The following is a 17,834-nucleotide window of genomic DNA, read 5'->3' as shown; positions in this document are numbered from 1 at the left end:
ACCACTGGAACCTTAGCACCGAGAACAATATCTGGCAAATAGTTGCTCAATAAATAATTTTTGTATGAATATTTAGGATAGAAGCATCATTCCTTTATTTTCCTTCACTGTCAAAATATTCAATTCTAGAAGAATGATATGAGTTTCTCACAAGTAATACTTCGGTACTTCAGTCTGAGAGGTGATGTGTGGGGATTAATTATTGTCTGCATCTTACAGATGGATCTGAGTATCAGTCATTGGTTCCTCACTTATAACAGAGAAGACAAAGATGATAAGTACAAGCAGAATCCTGTGTTCTTCTTAACAATCAAAAATTTCCCTTTATTCCCTCTTCAACATTTTTGCCATCAATGGGAGATACATTTTTGCAATTTTCTCTGTCTCACTGCAATTATTTATATGAATTGCCTAATTGGATTTTTATCTCATTCCTATAGGAATTTAGAAAACAGTGAGTTATAACTTCATTAGAGTGGGGTAATTCTTAGAAAAACAGTCAACAATCTACTTGGATGGTGTTTCAATCCAAGATGACTTACTATTAACTATCCCACACAATTCATCTCATTATCTTAAATTCATAATTGAGTCCCTAACATCTGACAAGGGAATGAATACGAATTTGTTTTTGAACCATAATAATTATTTTCTATAAGATTATTCATTAGAGAGACTGTGGTAATCAAGTCGAATAGTACTATCCTCAGAAGAATTAATTTTTTCTTATTTTTTAATAAAAGCAAATAATCACTTTGTCGACATTTAAAGCATTCATTCACTGATTTAATGTAAGTCAAGGGGGATATTCAACCAGAAACTGGTGATACTTTGGAGAGTCAGGCTTATTTTCAAACTTCTCATACAAAAAATGTTTGACTTCTTCACTAACAAAGAAATTGTCTACTCGTACGAATCAAAATTAACGGTTATTAAGCAAGACTCTATCTTTAACAGTTACAGAAAAGATTCTGAAGTTGATGAAAATTAGCCATTCTACATATTTCAAAAATACAAAAGTCAAATCTGTAGATTAAAAAATTTGCAAACAAAATACCACAAATTCTTATTTATGTTGCACTTGTAATTTATGTCAAAAACAGAACCTGTGGTATTTTAGAAAAATAAACTGGACATTGCTGGCAGGAAAATCAATGTACTAAAAAAAGTTAAATTCTATGCTACCACAGGGAGTTAAATGCTTTCATTCGTTTAGCAACCCTTATGTGGGCTGTACTCTGTGGACTGTGGGTGCTGGGAAGCAGGTGGCCACACACCTTGCACCACGCCCTCCTCAGGGTTCACAGCCCTCAGCCTCAGTAGGGTGCAGACTGGTTAAGAGCTCTGCATCTCCTCAATGAACCTCACCTACCTGCCAGCCATGCAACCTGGGGCGACACACTTCATTTCTCAGAATCAGTTTCATTGATAACACCATCAACCTCCCGCAGTTGTGGGAAGACTGAAGGAAAATAATTGGCAAATGCTTAGTGAGTACCTCGTCTCCAGGAAGTCCTTAGGAAAGGGCAGCGTACTGCTGCTCCTGCCCCTCACCGCATTCACTTACTGCTTGTGGATAATCTTGAATCTTCTGCCATTTCCAGAGGCCAAACAGTTTGTCATCTGAACTTCAGAAATCCCACATTTTATTTTTTTATTTTATTATTATTACTATTATTTTGGCATCAGGGATTGAACCCTGGGGCACTGGACCACTGAGTCAGGTTCCCACCTCCTTTTTGTATTTTATGTAGACACAAGATCTCACTGAGTTGCTTGGGGCCTTGCTAAGTTGCTAAGGCTGGTTTTAAATTTGTAATCCTCCTGCCTCAGCCCTCTGAGCCGCAGAGATTTCAAGTGTGTGCCACCACGCCTGGCTAGAAGTCCTACATTTTAGATCTGCAGTGGTATGCAGGTGGTTTCTTGTCATCTAGGGAATTAATTTTTTCTTTCATTTACTCATCTACTATGAAACTCAGGATATGTTTTACAATCCAATCTTCTAAGTAACTGAAAGATACATTGTTTCGTTATCTTAATCAAACAGAGTATTAATTTTGCTCATTTTTTGAAGCTTTTCATTTTAATTTTTCCCTTGAAAAGTTTTTATTATATATCATAAAACATCCTGGGAAATAGCTTAACTATCAAGATAAATAAATATTTGTTGTGATAATGAAGAAATATTTTATTAGGAGAATTTCTGAATGCAGAAGACTTTATCTCCTCTGCACAGCTATTCGTGCTTTTAACCCTGCCACATGAGCCCCAGTCTCAGAATGCCACCATTATTGTCATAACTCCTTAGATAAAGGGTACTGCTTGTTTTACTATGTACATGTTTTTTCCAGCCATCTGACACCATTTCAAGTTGATATTACATCAAATTGATAACTAGTATTTTGGGGATAGAAAATTCTAGTTATCAGAGCTCTATTAGAATTTAAATGTCTATGTGGACTGACATCATGAAAAGCCTGGAGAATGTTGATATATGTCCTGAATTGCACAGAACATTTATGAATTTGAAATTTGACCTAGCATTAAAAATAGTGCCCATCTTAGCTTTCAGGATTAACCTGGATTGAAAGGTAAATTATATGATTACCCCAATGTAAAGACCACAGTAGGTCTAAAATATTTGGCTTTAATGCCCCATATTTTAAAGTTGTCCTTATTATATGTACCCCTAGGCTTCTAGTCGATCATTCATGTGGTTCAGTTAGTATTCATTTGACACAACCTGGTAATATAATGGAAGCTATACCCACATGCCTAAATAATAGAGTTTACAATTTATTATAGAAGATGAATTAAGTAATTATACACCAAAAATGTCAGAACTTCTCAGGAGAGGTACAAGATACTATGATAGCTTATAAAATATCACTCATGGGAGGTAGAGTGTGGCAATAGAAAAACCCCTGAATCACTTTTGACCCTAGAAGGATGTCACATTATTTTAAAACAGCACTCAAAATGTCACTGTTTGCTTTTTTCATTTGCCCTGGAAAGGAGACATTTAGTACAAAAAGGCCCTTTGAAGACAGACACTAAGTAATAACTGAATGTGTAAAGGGTAAAGAACAGGAAGTTAACCTTGGTTTCTGACTTATATGGCAAAAAGATGAGGTGAGCAATAAAGAGTGAGGGAGAGGAATTTGGCTTCTAAGCCAACATAATGTAGAACTGGGTCTACTTTTTCTTCTAGTAGGTATAGGGTCTCTGGTCTAATTCCTGTGTCCTTGATCCACTTTGAATTTTGTGCAGGGTGAGAGATAGGGGTCTAAAGTCATTTTATAACATGGATTTCCAGTTTTCTCAGCGCCATTTGTTGAAGAGGCTGTCTTTTCTCCAATGTATGTTTATGACACCTTTGTCTAGTATGAGATAACTGTATTTAGGTGGGTTTGTCTCTGGGTCTTCTATTCTGTTCCATTGGTCTTCATGTCTGTTTTGGTGCCAATACCATGCCATTTTTGTTACTATAGCTCTGTAGTATAGTTTAAGGTCTGATATTGTGATGCCTCCTGCTTCACTTTTCTCACTGAGGAATGCTTGGGCTATTTTGAGCCTCTTATTTTTCCAAATGAATTTCATGACTGCTCTTCCCATTTCTTTGAAGAACATCATCAGAACCTTAATAGGAATTGCATTGAATATGTATAGTATTTTAGGTAATATGGTCATTTTGACAATATTAATTCTGCCTAATCAAGAACATGGGAGCTCTTTCCATCTTCTAAGGTCATTTTCAATTTCTTTCTTTAGTGTTCTACAGTTTCCATTGTAGAGGTATTTCACCTCTTTTGTTAGATTGATTCCCAAATATTTTGTTTCCTTGGAGGCTATTGTGGAGAGAAAACCAATATTTGATATTGGTAAGCTCCTGAGGGTGAAAATTGTATCAAGTGTTCTAGTTTTCTTTTTCTCTCCTGAAATCTTCTTGGAATATCACTTTGAGCACAAGGCAAAATGTCCAGAGCATCTTAACTTGCAATGACAGAGAAAATGAAGCCTGAAGAAAGAAGGCATGCATTCAAATCAGAGGGAGAAGGAAGCAGGAAGGTGCTCAGAAGTCATACTGGCTTCTCACAGTCACTGTCTCCTCATCTATGATGTCAGCAGTCAAAACAGACTGTGATTGGCACTTTTGTGAGAATGAATAAGTGTGGAGGTTCTGGAAGGGACTCCACAGACTCTAGAAAGATGTGAAGGACAGAGAGCCAGGATGGGAGAGAGAGAGCTTGCAAATAAGATTTCCGGTTATTGACAAAACACCAGGTGTGTAAATTCATTTCCGAGATCCTGCCTGATAAACTGTTCTGCTTTCCATTTAACTGTTGCCTGAGCACATTTCCAATGCAAATAGACTATTCCAGAAGATGGAAAATTAAATAACTACTTCAGTGTAAAGGGTCATGGTAAAAAAAAAAAAAATCTGTTCATGGTGCCTGCATATGAAGTATGATTTGATGCTACATCTTCATCTGCAGACTCTGTACTAAGTCAGGTAAATTATAGATAAATGTCAAAGTGGGGGTGGTCAAATATTCTATCCAGCCAAACTTTTATTAAATAACATATAATTGTGCCTAAAAACTCAGTCATTTCTTCAAAACTTAGAGAAGACAGTGGCAGAATTGCATGTGCTTATTTTTTACTCAATGTATATATTTCATATGTGTAATTAATGCAAATAGGTATAACAGAGCTCTGACTTCACATCAGAGAAATCTAGGTTTAAATCCTGGCAGTACCATTTGTTAGTTTGGCAAATCTCTGAGGCATGGTTTCTTTGTGTAATGGGAACACTATAATGAAATGTGGGGTCCTTTCTGAGGTTTGAGGATTTAATACCATGTAGTAAAGTACCTAGTGGTGCCTGGCACACACTAAGCCTCAGTAAATATGGTGGATTTGATGATGGTTAGGTTCGCAATGCTTATAAATATGCCTGGGTGATAATTATTGTCTACTAATCATGGTTTTCTCATAGTTAATACTGGTCTATTTATATTTTCTCTGATCATGTATCACAGGTTATTTTAGACATCAAATGGGATACCACATATGAAATCATCACTAAAACTACTAAATTCTTTACAAATGTGGAGCATTATCCTTTTCTCTGTATTGCTCCTGTGGGTTTATATCTTCTTGTGTTACCTGTGTGTCTTCTTACTAAAAAGGCTCCTAGTGCAGGAGACGTTGTTTTGGCTGCTTCTTTTTGCAACACACACATTAGGGAGACACTTAACGTACAGGGTGTAAGACAGAGGGCATGACAAATTTTGTCCCCAAAGAATTTTCTCTCTTCCCATCCTATTTCTTTCCTCCATTTTTATTGCAATTAATCCACTTACTAAAGTTCCTACATGTCTCTTTTTCTCCTCTCCATTAGGCTTAGTTATAACAAAGTGCCAGTAGTCCTTGATTCTCATCTTGTCATTTACTGTGACCTTAGACAAATTGAGCTCTATATTTTCTTTTTTTTTTAAATCTGCAAAATAGGGACAACCAACCTTCATCAGTGGACTGTTGCAAGAATTCAATGACCATTAAATGTCATGTTCAACAAGGATTTATTGAATGCATCAGGTTATGAATCCTTTCCTGTGCATTTAGTTCTAGGCTGTCTCCTGGGATTTGACCGACCTGTGAATAATGCGTTGGCTCTGCAGGTAGTCCAGGGCCAAGGCCAGCTCACAGATGAAGAGCTTCACTGTGTCTTCCTGGAATCGAACATTCTGCTGCAGGTGATAACGCAGGTCCCCACCAAGTAAGAGGTCCACCACCATGAACATGTCCTCTTCATCTTGGAAGGAATACCTGGAATGGCATTAGAAAAGGAAACATCAAGTGTATTTACATGCTGAGGAGTTGTAGAGGCAACTGTCACAGGAGGTCCATATAATATGACTTACAAGACCTCCTTAAACCTTTCTTGTGCCCATTTTTCCATATTAACAACTTCGCTGCCCACCTAGATGATAACAAACCATGTCCATATTAATAATAAGAAAAAGATTTTTTTTAAAAAAAAGAGCAACAAAAATGTAGCGGACAGTACAAGAAAATAAGTCAGTTTTTGGGATGGGGAGTTAAGGCAAGTTTCTCACCAAAGATAAAACCTGAGTTAAATTTTGAGGAATGGCAGAAACAAAATTAACTCAAAAATACAGGTAACATCTTCTGATGTTTCTGCTGAGGGTCTGCGACGGGGCTGGTTGCGAAGCCCTCTGTGAGCAGTTCCTCAGCTGGAGCCCACATCACTGTTCTCCCGCTCCCGCTCTCACACAAGGAAATCAAGGTGCAGTGGAGGTTAAATGCCTTGCACAGGGGGAAGCCAAAGTGATAGAGCCAGAGTGGTGTTCCAGGTGCAAAAGTGAAATTTGAAACAGAAAAGTACCATGTATGCAAGCACACATGTGGGAGAAAACCTCATTGGGTGGGGAAAGGAAAACTACTTTGCTCAAACACCAGGTAATGATCTAGAATCATGAGTCTGGTGGAGAAGGCAGGGCTGTGACAGGAGCATATAAATGGGTCTGTAGACTCTGGGAAGTCACTGTATGGTTTTAAGTTAAGCAGGACATATGATCAAACATGGGCTTCCCACCTGAAAGAGGGTGGGACTGAGGGCCTAGAAGAGGAAACGGGACACAGAGAGCAGAACAGAGGCAAACAGCCTCCTGTAAAAAAACATTCCTATGTGGCAATTTGTTTTGTTTTGCTCAAAGCACAGACATGATTTCTAGTCACAATACAGTTCTCTGTATCAACACTGTTTTGACAATTTTTTTACATCATGTCACTTACATCACATTTTAAAGTTTTATTTGAATTAAAAAATTAAGTGCCTGCCAGCAATACCCAGGGATGCACATCAATTCCCAGTGACAAATTCTTTGCTTAGGAAATAGCTAGAATATCATTGATGGGACAACGATACTTAGTACATTTTCTTCTTTATAATTCTCATTGTGCTGAAGAAGGAAGGGATTATTAACAAACAGCAACAACAAAAAAAGCAACAAGGAATTCAGTGGAGCATTAGCCTAAGGAGGTCACATTCTAATGAAGACTAATAGTCCCTGATGCTTCCTTGTTCAATAAACAAAACTGTGTTTACCCTTGAAGACTGATTCACTTAGATGTCAGAATTTGTTTGGGGGGAACTCAGAAATCCAGGAAGTACTTTGTAAAGGCTTGAGATATGCATGCTTGGTACTGTCTTTTAGGAAAATGCATCTTTCATCTTCATGTAATGGCTGCTTAGTCATCTTTACTATGGGAAAGTTGCTGGTTCTAGGGAACATGGTTTCCAATGAACCAATACGAATTATGCTCATTGTGTTCTACAGGTCTTTCAATAAGCAGCCTTGGGCTGGTAAATACATAATCATGCCCAGGACCTGTAGCACCTTAGGCTGCTCTCAGCTACTGTAATAGGGAGCATGCTTGCTCATGGGATGTGAATGGTCTTTTGACTGGGTGACAGATGGGGTAGGATGGTGCAATGGATGAGGGCTGGGTATCAAAAGGAGGAAAATGAGAGTGCTGGCCACAGCCTAAGTAGATGTCAATGAAACAAGTGACCCAGACCGGGTTAGCTCATGGAGCACATCTGATTTACTCCCTGCTCCCGCTATTGATTATCTTAAGCCTCCAGTTGTAGGTCAGAAACTTGGTGACAGACCAGGTTCCTCTCCTGTCATTCACTAAACTCTACAGGGGCATAGTGGTAGTATTAAATTCAGGCTGAATGAGCAAATGTTTTTACTGAGACTTGGATTAAACTATTTTTTTTCCTTGAAGAATAAACTGACAGAGGAGCTAGTTGTGACAATTTAATTACAGAGTGCCCACATGTAGGAGATTAATAATCAAAGAAGGAAGAGGCCAAGGCAAGAGACAACATGCTTCCCTTGCCAGTATAAATATAAACTTATTTAACTACGAAAGCAAGTTTGGCTGCTAGAAATCTCCATGGTTGTTTTTGTTTCATTTTGGTTTTTCTCACATCAGACCTGAATCCCTCCATCTCAGATACTTAGCTCTCAGAAGGAGAAGATAAATATTTTATTTTCCAAAACTACACCCAACAAAATATATGTGAGTTAACACAATTTGTCAATACTTAAAATATTCAGATTCATGTCACAATCTGATTTATTTCAGATAAAAGAGTAAGAACTTCCTTGTACCTCAATGATTTATCACACAGACTTAGTGTCATATTTCTGTAACTTTTTTGTTTTTTGGTATGCCATATCACCATTTATCCATTTCTTAGCTGACAGCTCCGAAATTAACAACTCTGGTCCCAGTATGTGAAATTTATTGCAAAGTGTATTAGTAAAAAAGGAGAAAATGAACAAAAGACCACCAGCCTTCTCTACTCTTTCAACCATGTCTGACCCAGACCACTGCAACAGCATATACCAATGAATATGCTTACTCATTCCCGCTCCCCAGACCCCCTTTCTATATGTATACACATATATTATCTTGGTCCTCCCTAATCTATTCTCCACACTGCAGCCATACTTTTTAATTGTGAGTTTTATCACACTATCCATCCTACAAAATCTCTTCTGGTCCTGTTTATCTTTAGAGCTTTAAACTGAAGTCTTTCCTTGCATTTCCGAACTAGTGGTTCATGCCACCTCCAGTCTTGGAAGCCCATGTTGTGCTGACCTGAGCCTCTGCTCATATGCTGTCCATTGCCTGGTTATGTTCCACTCATCTTTCAAATCATGGCTCCAGTGTTACTTCTCACAGAGGACTTCTCTAACACTCATTAAGATACGTCTATTATAACCAACAACATACTGTATTCACAGAACTGATCACAATTTGGAAATACCATCCTATATGCTTTCAGACCAAGTCTTCTTGCAATGCCATCAGGGTGCATGTCTGCTTTTCCCGACACGGATGGCTCAGAACCTACGCACTACCTGAAATGTGGACTCTACAAATTGGCTAGGGTGGAGTGTGGAAATAAACTGATCGATGAACTAAAGAAAGGAAAATGAGAAGCAAGCTTTGGGTGAAACTAAGTTTTCTAGGTTCTACTTTTTGATATTAAATGATTCCCAAATAAGTGACTCCCAAAGAGTCACTCACATGCTTGAAACTGTTTTATGGAAACCATCTTGAGATAAGGGGACTCCGAGGGTTGGAAAAGATCTACAATATTCTCCAATGTTGTGTTTTTCAAGTTTGGTTCATTGTCACAAGTATATTTTAAAAGACAGAAAACAGATTGAATACCAGGAGAAATGCTACTAACATAAGAGTAAACATTACTTATGAAATTTTGTTTTTGTGAATACAGTGTGTCTCTATGAGAATATCTAATGGGTTGTGATGAAAATATATATTCTTTTGCTATGAATTGCAGTCAAAAAACTTAAAAACCATGACATTAGAAGAATCTATTTCATATTGCAACTATTCTCCCAAATCCCCACTCAGACTGTACCTAATCAAGAGTCACTTCTGATATCCCCATCTAGCAAAGCAAAAGAAAATGCATGATTAATTTTAAAAGCTCTGAGGTTTTGTAAAATATGACTTGATTGATTCATCAAGGATATAACCAATTAAAACATACCTTAGGAAAATGTAAGTGGAAAATGCAAAGGCTTCACATAGATCTCATATCATACAAGTGAATTTGGAGCAAATCTCTTAAAGGAAATTGAAAGTCAAAAGAGGATATCTGTACATGGGGAACAATTTTATGCACCATGTACAAAATCTAGACATAATGTTTGTAGAGTGGCTAGCACATGGTGTAGCACATAGCAGTGTTAAGGAACTTGGCCCTGGAGCAAGATTGCCTGTGTTCAAATCCCAGCTCAGGCCCTTAATCTTTGTAGCACTGAAACAAATTCCATAAGCCTTGAGTGTCTTCCTGTATGATGGTACACACCTCATAGGGTTGTTGGAAAATTGTCAGTTACAACTTATAAAGGGCTTAAAATAGTGTCTGGAAGATAGCAAGTAATGATTAAACGTTAGTTACTATTACAATTACCTTTCTTCTGGCACCCTCAAATGTAATACAGCTATGGTATTAACCCAATCGATTTATCTTAGCAAGTTGTCTCCTATTACGTTACACACAGTAATTAAGTGAAGATACTTTTGACAAAGGCATAATCAACAGGGTTTCCACTAATTTAGATCTTACTAAATATAAAACAGCATGCAAGGTACTTTATGCACATTATTGCATTTAATTACTTACATAAACTCATAAGGTAAGTAGTATTTTCCCCATTTATTTTAATAATAAGAATCCTCAAAAAATATTAGTAAGAAAGATCCGTCAATGTATAAAAAAGATTACACACCATGACCCAGAAGGATTCATATTAGAAAACCTAGTAATGTTATATAACTTTTTAATAAAGGTCAAAACATATAACCATCTCAATAAACACCAAAAGAGCATTTGACAAAGTCCAATACTCACTTATGAAAAAACTCTTAACAAATTTGAAATAGGCAGGAATTTCCTCACCCTGTAAAGGACAGCTACAATAAATCCTGAAGAGAACATCATACTTAATGGAGGAAGACCAGATGCCTTCCTTCTGAAGTTGAGAACAAGCCAAGAACATCTGCCCTACTTATTATTAGTACTGGAGGGTTTAGCACAAGAAAGATAAAGGACATCCATGTTGCAAAAGAAGAAGTAAAATTGCCTTCAATTACAGACAACAGGATTCTTCCCATAGAACATCATAAGGATATCACAAAAGAACTATTAGAATGAATAAACAGGTATAATAAAGTTACAGGATACAAGATCAATATACAAACATCAACTATATTTTTCTATAGAAGTAGTAAATAATATGAAAATATAATTAAGCATATAATTAAATTTGCAACAGTATTAAAAAGAAAAATACTTTAAAAATAAACTTAATTTAAAAAAGTGGAAGGCTTGTTCATTGAAAATTACAAAGTGTTGCTTAGGGAATTTAAAGAAGATAAAAGTAAATGGAAAAACATTCCATGTTTATAAACTGGAAGACTCAATATTGCTAATATATCAATTCTGCTCAAATTGAGCTATAGATTTGATATAATCTCTACCAAAAACCCAGCAGGGTTTTTAATTTTTGCATAAACTGATAAGCAGATCCTAAAATTTATAAGAAAATGACAAACATATAACATAATTTTAAAAATATCAAATTTGAAAGTGAAAAAAGCGAGAACTTTCACTTCCAAATTTCTAAATGTATTAAATGTTATCAAGATAGTGTGATATTAGCAAAAGGATAGACATAATCAATGGCACGGAATTAAGAGTCTGGGAAAAATCTTTATTTATAGCTTACTGATTTTTAACAAAGGTCCCAGGAAATGATAATGAGTTTAAGGAATGGTGCTGGGACAACGAGATACCCACATGCAAAAAGGTGAACATATATTTCTATAACATTCACTGCAATTAACTAAAATGAACCACAGACTTAGTGCCATTACAAAATGAACAAAGCTTTTACAATAAAACAGGGCAAAATCATTGAGACCTGGAATTAAGCAAAAGTTTCTCAGATATATCAAATGCATAGTCCATTGGACAATTGACAAATTAGATTTGGATCCAAATTCAAAACTTTTGTATTTCATTAAATAAATAAAAAGACAAGCAATGTGCTGGGGAAAATATTTGCAAAATGCATAAATAATAAAGGATTTTATTCAGAATTTTCAAAGAACTACAACTCGATAATATTACAAACAACCCAATCTAAAACTTGGGAAACACATTCTACTCAAAAAAATATGCATGAAAAGATTCTGAACAACACTAGTCATGAGAGAAACACAAACTAATCACAAATTTTACACCCATCTGAATGGCTATAATAAGTACAACAGATAATAATAAAGGTAGGTTAGTACATAGAGAATGGGGAACTCTCATACATTGCTGGCAGAATGTGAATGGTGCAGTCACTTTGGAAAATAGTCAGTCGGTTTGTCAAAAATTTAAACATAAAACTATCATATTGCTCCTCCACTCCTAGTTGTCTACGCCAAAATTATGAATGCATACATCTATTCTAAGAATTGTACACAAACTGTTCATTACATAATTATTCACAATTGCCAAAAATTAGAGAGAAAACTACGTGTTTCATCAGCTGGTGAGTGTAAAGACACAATATGGTATATCTTTACAATGCAGTACTTCAGCATTAGACATGAATGAACCCCATGAACACACACCACAGCACGAACGAACCCTATATACATCATACTGAGTGAGCAAGCCAGACACAAGACCACAGATTTATAGTTCCATTTACATGAAATTGCCAGAAAGGGCAAATTTATAGAGACTGAAGATAGATAAGTGGTTGTCCAAGGTTCAAGTGGCAGTAGAAATTAACCGTCAGTGGGGAGGAGAGATCTTAGTGGGAAAATGGAAAAACTCTATAGCTGATTTATGATTGTGATTGCATCACTCAGCAAAATTACTAAAGATCATTGCATTATACACTCTGAATGGGTGAATTGTATGATAGGTAAAAGACACCTCAATGAAGTCGTTATATTTTTAACAAGACATTGCACAGGATAGAAAAAGAGTTATAATGTAGGGAGGCTAAACTGTTGCTCAAGGCTTACATGCTAGGAAATTGTGAAGCTGGTACTGTGTCAAAAACCTTCCACTTAACTCACAGGCTGTACATACAATAGTCAATGAAGTTCAGTGATAAACAGCATCCAAAGTTCATAAATTCATAATAAATTTCTCTAGCAAATAAGATAATTACTTAAACACCCTTTGATTCAATTCTCAAAATTTAATTTCTATGCCTTCTGAGTAGTCTCATTCTCATGGTGGGACATGTCTGATTTTTAGCCAGTTTTTGAGAACCAAATTTGTCCTAGCTACTAAAACTATAGAACAGCTAAACTGTATTCTTCAGACTTCGAGGAGAGAGTGCTCACAGCAGGCTTTTCACAGGGTAAGAGAAGCCTTAGCCCACCCAAGGAGAGATCTCTGAGTAGTGGGCAAGAAGGAAGTTAGGGTGCACCGACTTAAACACAAATTTAAAAATCTTAAAACTTTTTTTTTTGGAGCAATGGCCCTTTATATTTCTCTCCTGGTGGTGCTATAATAATTTTCATCTAAAGTGAAATTCATTTAAAAATATTTCATCATGACAACACAGAAAGTCTAAGGTTTGCAGAAGTAAAATTTCAACAGTCTATATGAACTGTACTCACTTTTTCTTAGAGTGAACACCACAGTATGACAATGAGGTAAAAGAAAGGTGTCTTGGACAACATGAGAACCAGATGGAGATAACAATTTAAATTCTCTCTGCTATAAGTTTCTAGGGAGGCAATTTACACTCTAAGCAAGTGTTTTATGACTTCTACTCAATCTAAGCAAGCAGGAACATCTCCATCAAGACTTGGTGAGGCTCTCTGTTGGGAGGATGTTGGAAAATGGGCACCGCATATGCCCTGGATGGAGGGGAATTTGCTGACATTTTCTTCAGGACAATTTGGAACTATATCCTTAAAAAGCACAGTAGGTCTAAGTGCAGCTGAGTGGTAGAGAACTAACCTAGCATGCACAATGTAATGCCCTGGATTTGACCACCAGCACCATCGAAAAATAAAAGAAAAAAAAGACTTCTGACTCTGTAATTTCATTGCAAGAAACTTTCACTATGAATACACTTGAAAAGTATGCCAGGATGTACTTGTAAAGACACTTATTATATCACATAAATTTTTTAAAAATGGTACGCCCATTGGTTGAGGAGCATGCAAATAAATTCATGCTACAGATTACACAGCAATTTTTAAAAACAGGCAGATCTATATTCTGATCTGAATATATTTCCCAGATATTATATTATGAAGACAAAGGGAAGACACAAACAATGTTCATAGTATAGTATGTGGTAATATATGAAGATGCTCAGTGTACAAAGAACAGATATTTTTTAAAACAATATATGCACAAATATAAAAGAAAAATAGATATATTTCATGTATACGCTGCAAAGTGCATGAAACTTTTCTGCAAAAAATCCAGTTATCTAAATGATTGGATTATGACTCTCTCTTATTTATATTTTAAAAGGCAAATAAATATAAGAAAAATATTCCTTCTACTCATATTCAATATGTGTTGCCTCATCGGGAAAGAAACTAACAAAAACAAATGAGCTTCTAACTTGTATAAATTACCTAGGCTACTGGTTTGCACATTTAATCTTCACATTTCTCTGATTATTGTGCAAATATTTCTTCAAAAAACTTTTATAGAATGTTTGTGTCCTATAGATGAATCCAAACAAGGTGGTGTTAAGATCTTTTTTATTCTATAGATCCGGGACCAACTTTTCTTTTACTCCCAGCTAATTTTTGTTGAAGAAACTGAGTCCTTTTTGCTGTAGCATTTCCACACTCAGTATTTTTGCAAATTGCATTCATGTCATGTCTCTCTACATGATCTCAAACTCTCTATATTCTGTGAAAATTGTGGCTAGATCCCATTCAATTGGATTTATTTTTTGGCAAGACTACAGATGATATTGTGCACTTTGGTCAGGAGGATTACAATGATGTTGGTTTTGTGGTATTAGCAGCCATTAATCATCATTGTCTAATGCCCCAAATTCCTTAGGGTGGTGAAATTTAATTTCTATCATTTCTCCTTTATGTTTTGGCTAGAGTAATTTTATAAAGAGAATCTTGATTTCGTCAATTATTTGATTACTCTAAGGTTCATATACAAATGGTAAAACAAATACTTAAATCTTTCCTTTACTTACCACTTTTCAAAATGATTTGTTGGTTTCCTGGAATCCTCTAAAAGCAACTGATGCTTTTAAAAAATAAAAATGATCTCATGGAAGTGAACTCAAAGCATTTTGTCCTTTTGTTTCTAGTTTATTTCACTTAGCAAACACTCGTTTTCCAAGTATATGCATGCAGTAGCATATATCAGAATTTCAATCCTTTTTAAGGCTGAATAATATTCCATTGTATGTATATACTTTGTATTATTTATATATTAATCTGTTGATGGATATTTGGGTTGTTTCCTCCCTTTGACTATTGTGCACAATACTGCTACTAACACTGGTGCGTAAGTATCTGTACTAGTCCCTGCTTTCAATTATTTTGGGTCTATACCTGGAAGTGGAATTGTTGTTATGGTAACTCCATGTTTAACTTTTTGAGGAACTGTCAAACTGTTTTTCTTCAGTGGATGCACCATTGTTCATTCCCACCAGCAATGAACAGAGATTCCAAATTCTCCACATCCTTTCCAAGACTTATAAGTTTCCATTTTTAAAATAGTAGTCATCTGAAAGTATGAATCTCACTGTGTCTTTGATTTGCATTTCCCTAATATTTAATATTTAGTAATGTTGAGAATCTTTTCACATGCCTATTGGGCAGTTATTTAGCTTTTTGGAGAAAGCTCTATTCTGATTCTTCATTTATTTTAAAGTTGGGTTATTTCTCTTTATATTATTGAGTTATGGAAGTCTTTGGTACATTCTAGATGCAACTATTCCTTTCATACACATGGTCTGCAAATATTTTCTCTCATTTTCTGTGGTCTCTTTTCATTTTTATGATAATGGCTTTGAAGTACAAAAGATTTTTAATTTTGGTATACAATTCATCTTTTTTTTTTTTTTAGTACTTGTCCTTTTTATTTTATACATAAGAACCTAAGAAACAAGGGTATAATGCAAGGTCTTAAAGAACTAATCCTATTTTTTCCAAAGATTTTTATACATCTAGCTCTTACATTTATGTCTATATTTATTTTACATTTTTTGTATGTCATGAGGTAGGGGCCCAATTTCTTTTTCTTTCTTTCTTTTTTTTTTTTTGCATTTGACCATCCAGATGTCCCACCACCATTTGTTGAAAAGACTATTTTTCCCCCCACTGAATTTCCTTGATACTTTGATATTTTGGTTAAAAGTTAGTTGACTATAGTTGTGAGGGTTTTAGCCGCTCAATTTTGTTTCTTGACTATTTTTATGTCAGGATCACCCACTCTTGATTACTGTGACTTTATAGTAACTTTTTAAATTGGTAAGTGTGAGTTCTCAAACTCTGGTATGTCTTTTCAATATTATTTAGCTATTCCATGAACTTCTTGTATTTTGGATCCCTCAAATTTCTATGTGAATCTTAAGATCAGTTATCAAATTTCTACAAGGAAGCCAGCTAAAATATGTACAGAGATTGTGTAGAATCTATAGATATATTTGAAGTCACATTGCTTTTTTCAGTTAATAGTATGTTCCAGAGAGCAGACCATAACAGCATATCGAGATATCTGTTGTACATTTTCCCAGCTGTGTGGTGCTGCAGTTGTACGCATGTCAATGTGTTTACTCACACTATCCCTTATTGATGAAAATTCAGTTTGTTTCCAGGGTTTTGCTACGGTATATAATGCAACCATGAAAACCTCATGATATGGGTTTTTGTATTCTGGCCAGTTTAACTTTGTTTTACATTCCTAGAAGTGAGTTTGCTGAGACAAAGATTTGTTAAAACAGAAGGCAAAGCTATGTGTAATTCTTTTTTTGCCAGATATTGTTAAATTTATCTCCAAAGTGTGTATGTCATCTTGAATTAATTCCCACCGTATATGAAATGGCAATGTTGCCATGTTCCCCTCTCTGGAATGTGTCAAATTTCCAGAAGTTTTTAACTCAGAAGAACTCATAGGTAGACTAAGCAGGTTTGAAACTTCAGGAGTACTTATTTCTCTGTCACATAGTAGTGTTACAAAATTCTCTAAGGATAAAATGCACAGTAAATATCTTCTTCGAAACACAGGACAATTTTAAAATCAGCATACTATAGTGACACAACCTCATCAATGTTCATAGCAGCTCAATTCACAATAGTTAAGCTATGGAACTGATCCAGGTGCCCTTCTATAGATGAATGGATAAAAAAAAAAACCATGGAATATTACTCAGTCATAAGAAAGAATGAAATTATGGCTGGTAAATGGATGGAACTGGAGGCTATCATGCTAAGTGAAATAAGCCAATCCCAAAAAATCAAAGGCCAAATGTTCTCTCTGATAGGCAGATGCTAACCCACAATAGGCAGGAGTAGGGAGGGAGAAGGCTCACTGGATTGGACAGGGGTTGTGGGGGAAGGGATAGGAGATGGGAATGGGAAAGACAATAGAATGAATTGGACATAACTTTCCTGTGTTCACATATGAATACATGACCAGTGAAACTCCATATCATGTAAAACCACAAGAATGGGAAGTTATAGTCCATGTACAGATGATATGTTAAAATACATTCTATTGTCATGTATAACTAAAAAGAATAATTCAAAAAATTAAAATTAAAAACAAACACAATAGCAGCAACCTCATTCCTGTGGATCCAGTGTGCTTCTCCAGATTAAATACCCATAAGCTAAAATGCACACACATGGATAATTCAGAGTTTAGGTAGATTTTGGAGGGCAGTGGATAGAATGAAATTGAGAGAACTACCATGGAACAATTATAATAAATGTCTATTAAAACTTCTTTTTTAGCAAGGAGAAACTTTGCTGCCATCTCAGTGACATAAGACTCTTGGTCTGAGTTTGTCTGCTCTCTACTTATCCTGTCCTGTCCTCAAAAACATAAATGAGATGTTACCCTGTGTGTCTTCCTGCTCTGTACCCAGGAGCACATCATTTCAGTGCAGTGGATGGCTGCACTGCATTATGTTGTATTGGTACCATTCAGATATTTTCTTTTACCTGAATTCCTCACT

At 35.7% G+C, this 17,834-nt stretch overlaps 1 protein-coding gene across 2 annotated transcripts in view; it reads right to left on the bottom strand.

Annotated features, from left to right (window-relative positions):
• The window catches only part of Stk32a (serine/threonine kinase 32A), a 133,973-nt gene that overhangs the window by 60,252 nt on the left and 55,887 nt on the right, over nucleotides 1-17,834 (bottom strand). For both annotated transcript variants that reach the window (XM_047554835.1, XM_047554837.1), the window contains exon 5: nucleotides 5,659-5,832. In XM_047554835.1, coding sequence (XP_047410791.1) covers nucleotides 5,659-5,832 — 174 coding nt within the window. The remainder of the gene's footprint in view (nucleotides 1-5,658; nucleotides 5,833-17,834) is intronic.

This window comes from Sciurus carolinensis, chromosome 6 (genome assembly GCF_902686445.1).
Source record: "Sciurus carolinensis chromosome 6, mSciCar1.2, whole genome shotgun sequence".
In the NCBI taxonomy this organism is placed as follows: Eukaryota; Metazoa; Chordata; class Mammalia; order Rodentia; family Sciuridae; genus Sciurus; species Sciurus carolinensis.
The sequence above is the reverse complement of the archived record's forward strand: the minus strand, read 5'-3'. Positions and strand labels throughout refer to the sequence as shown.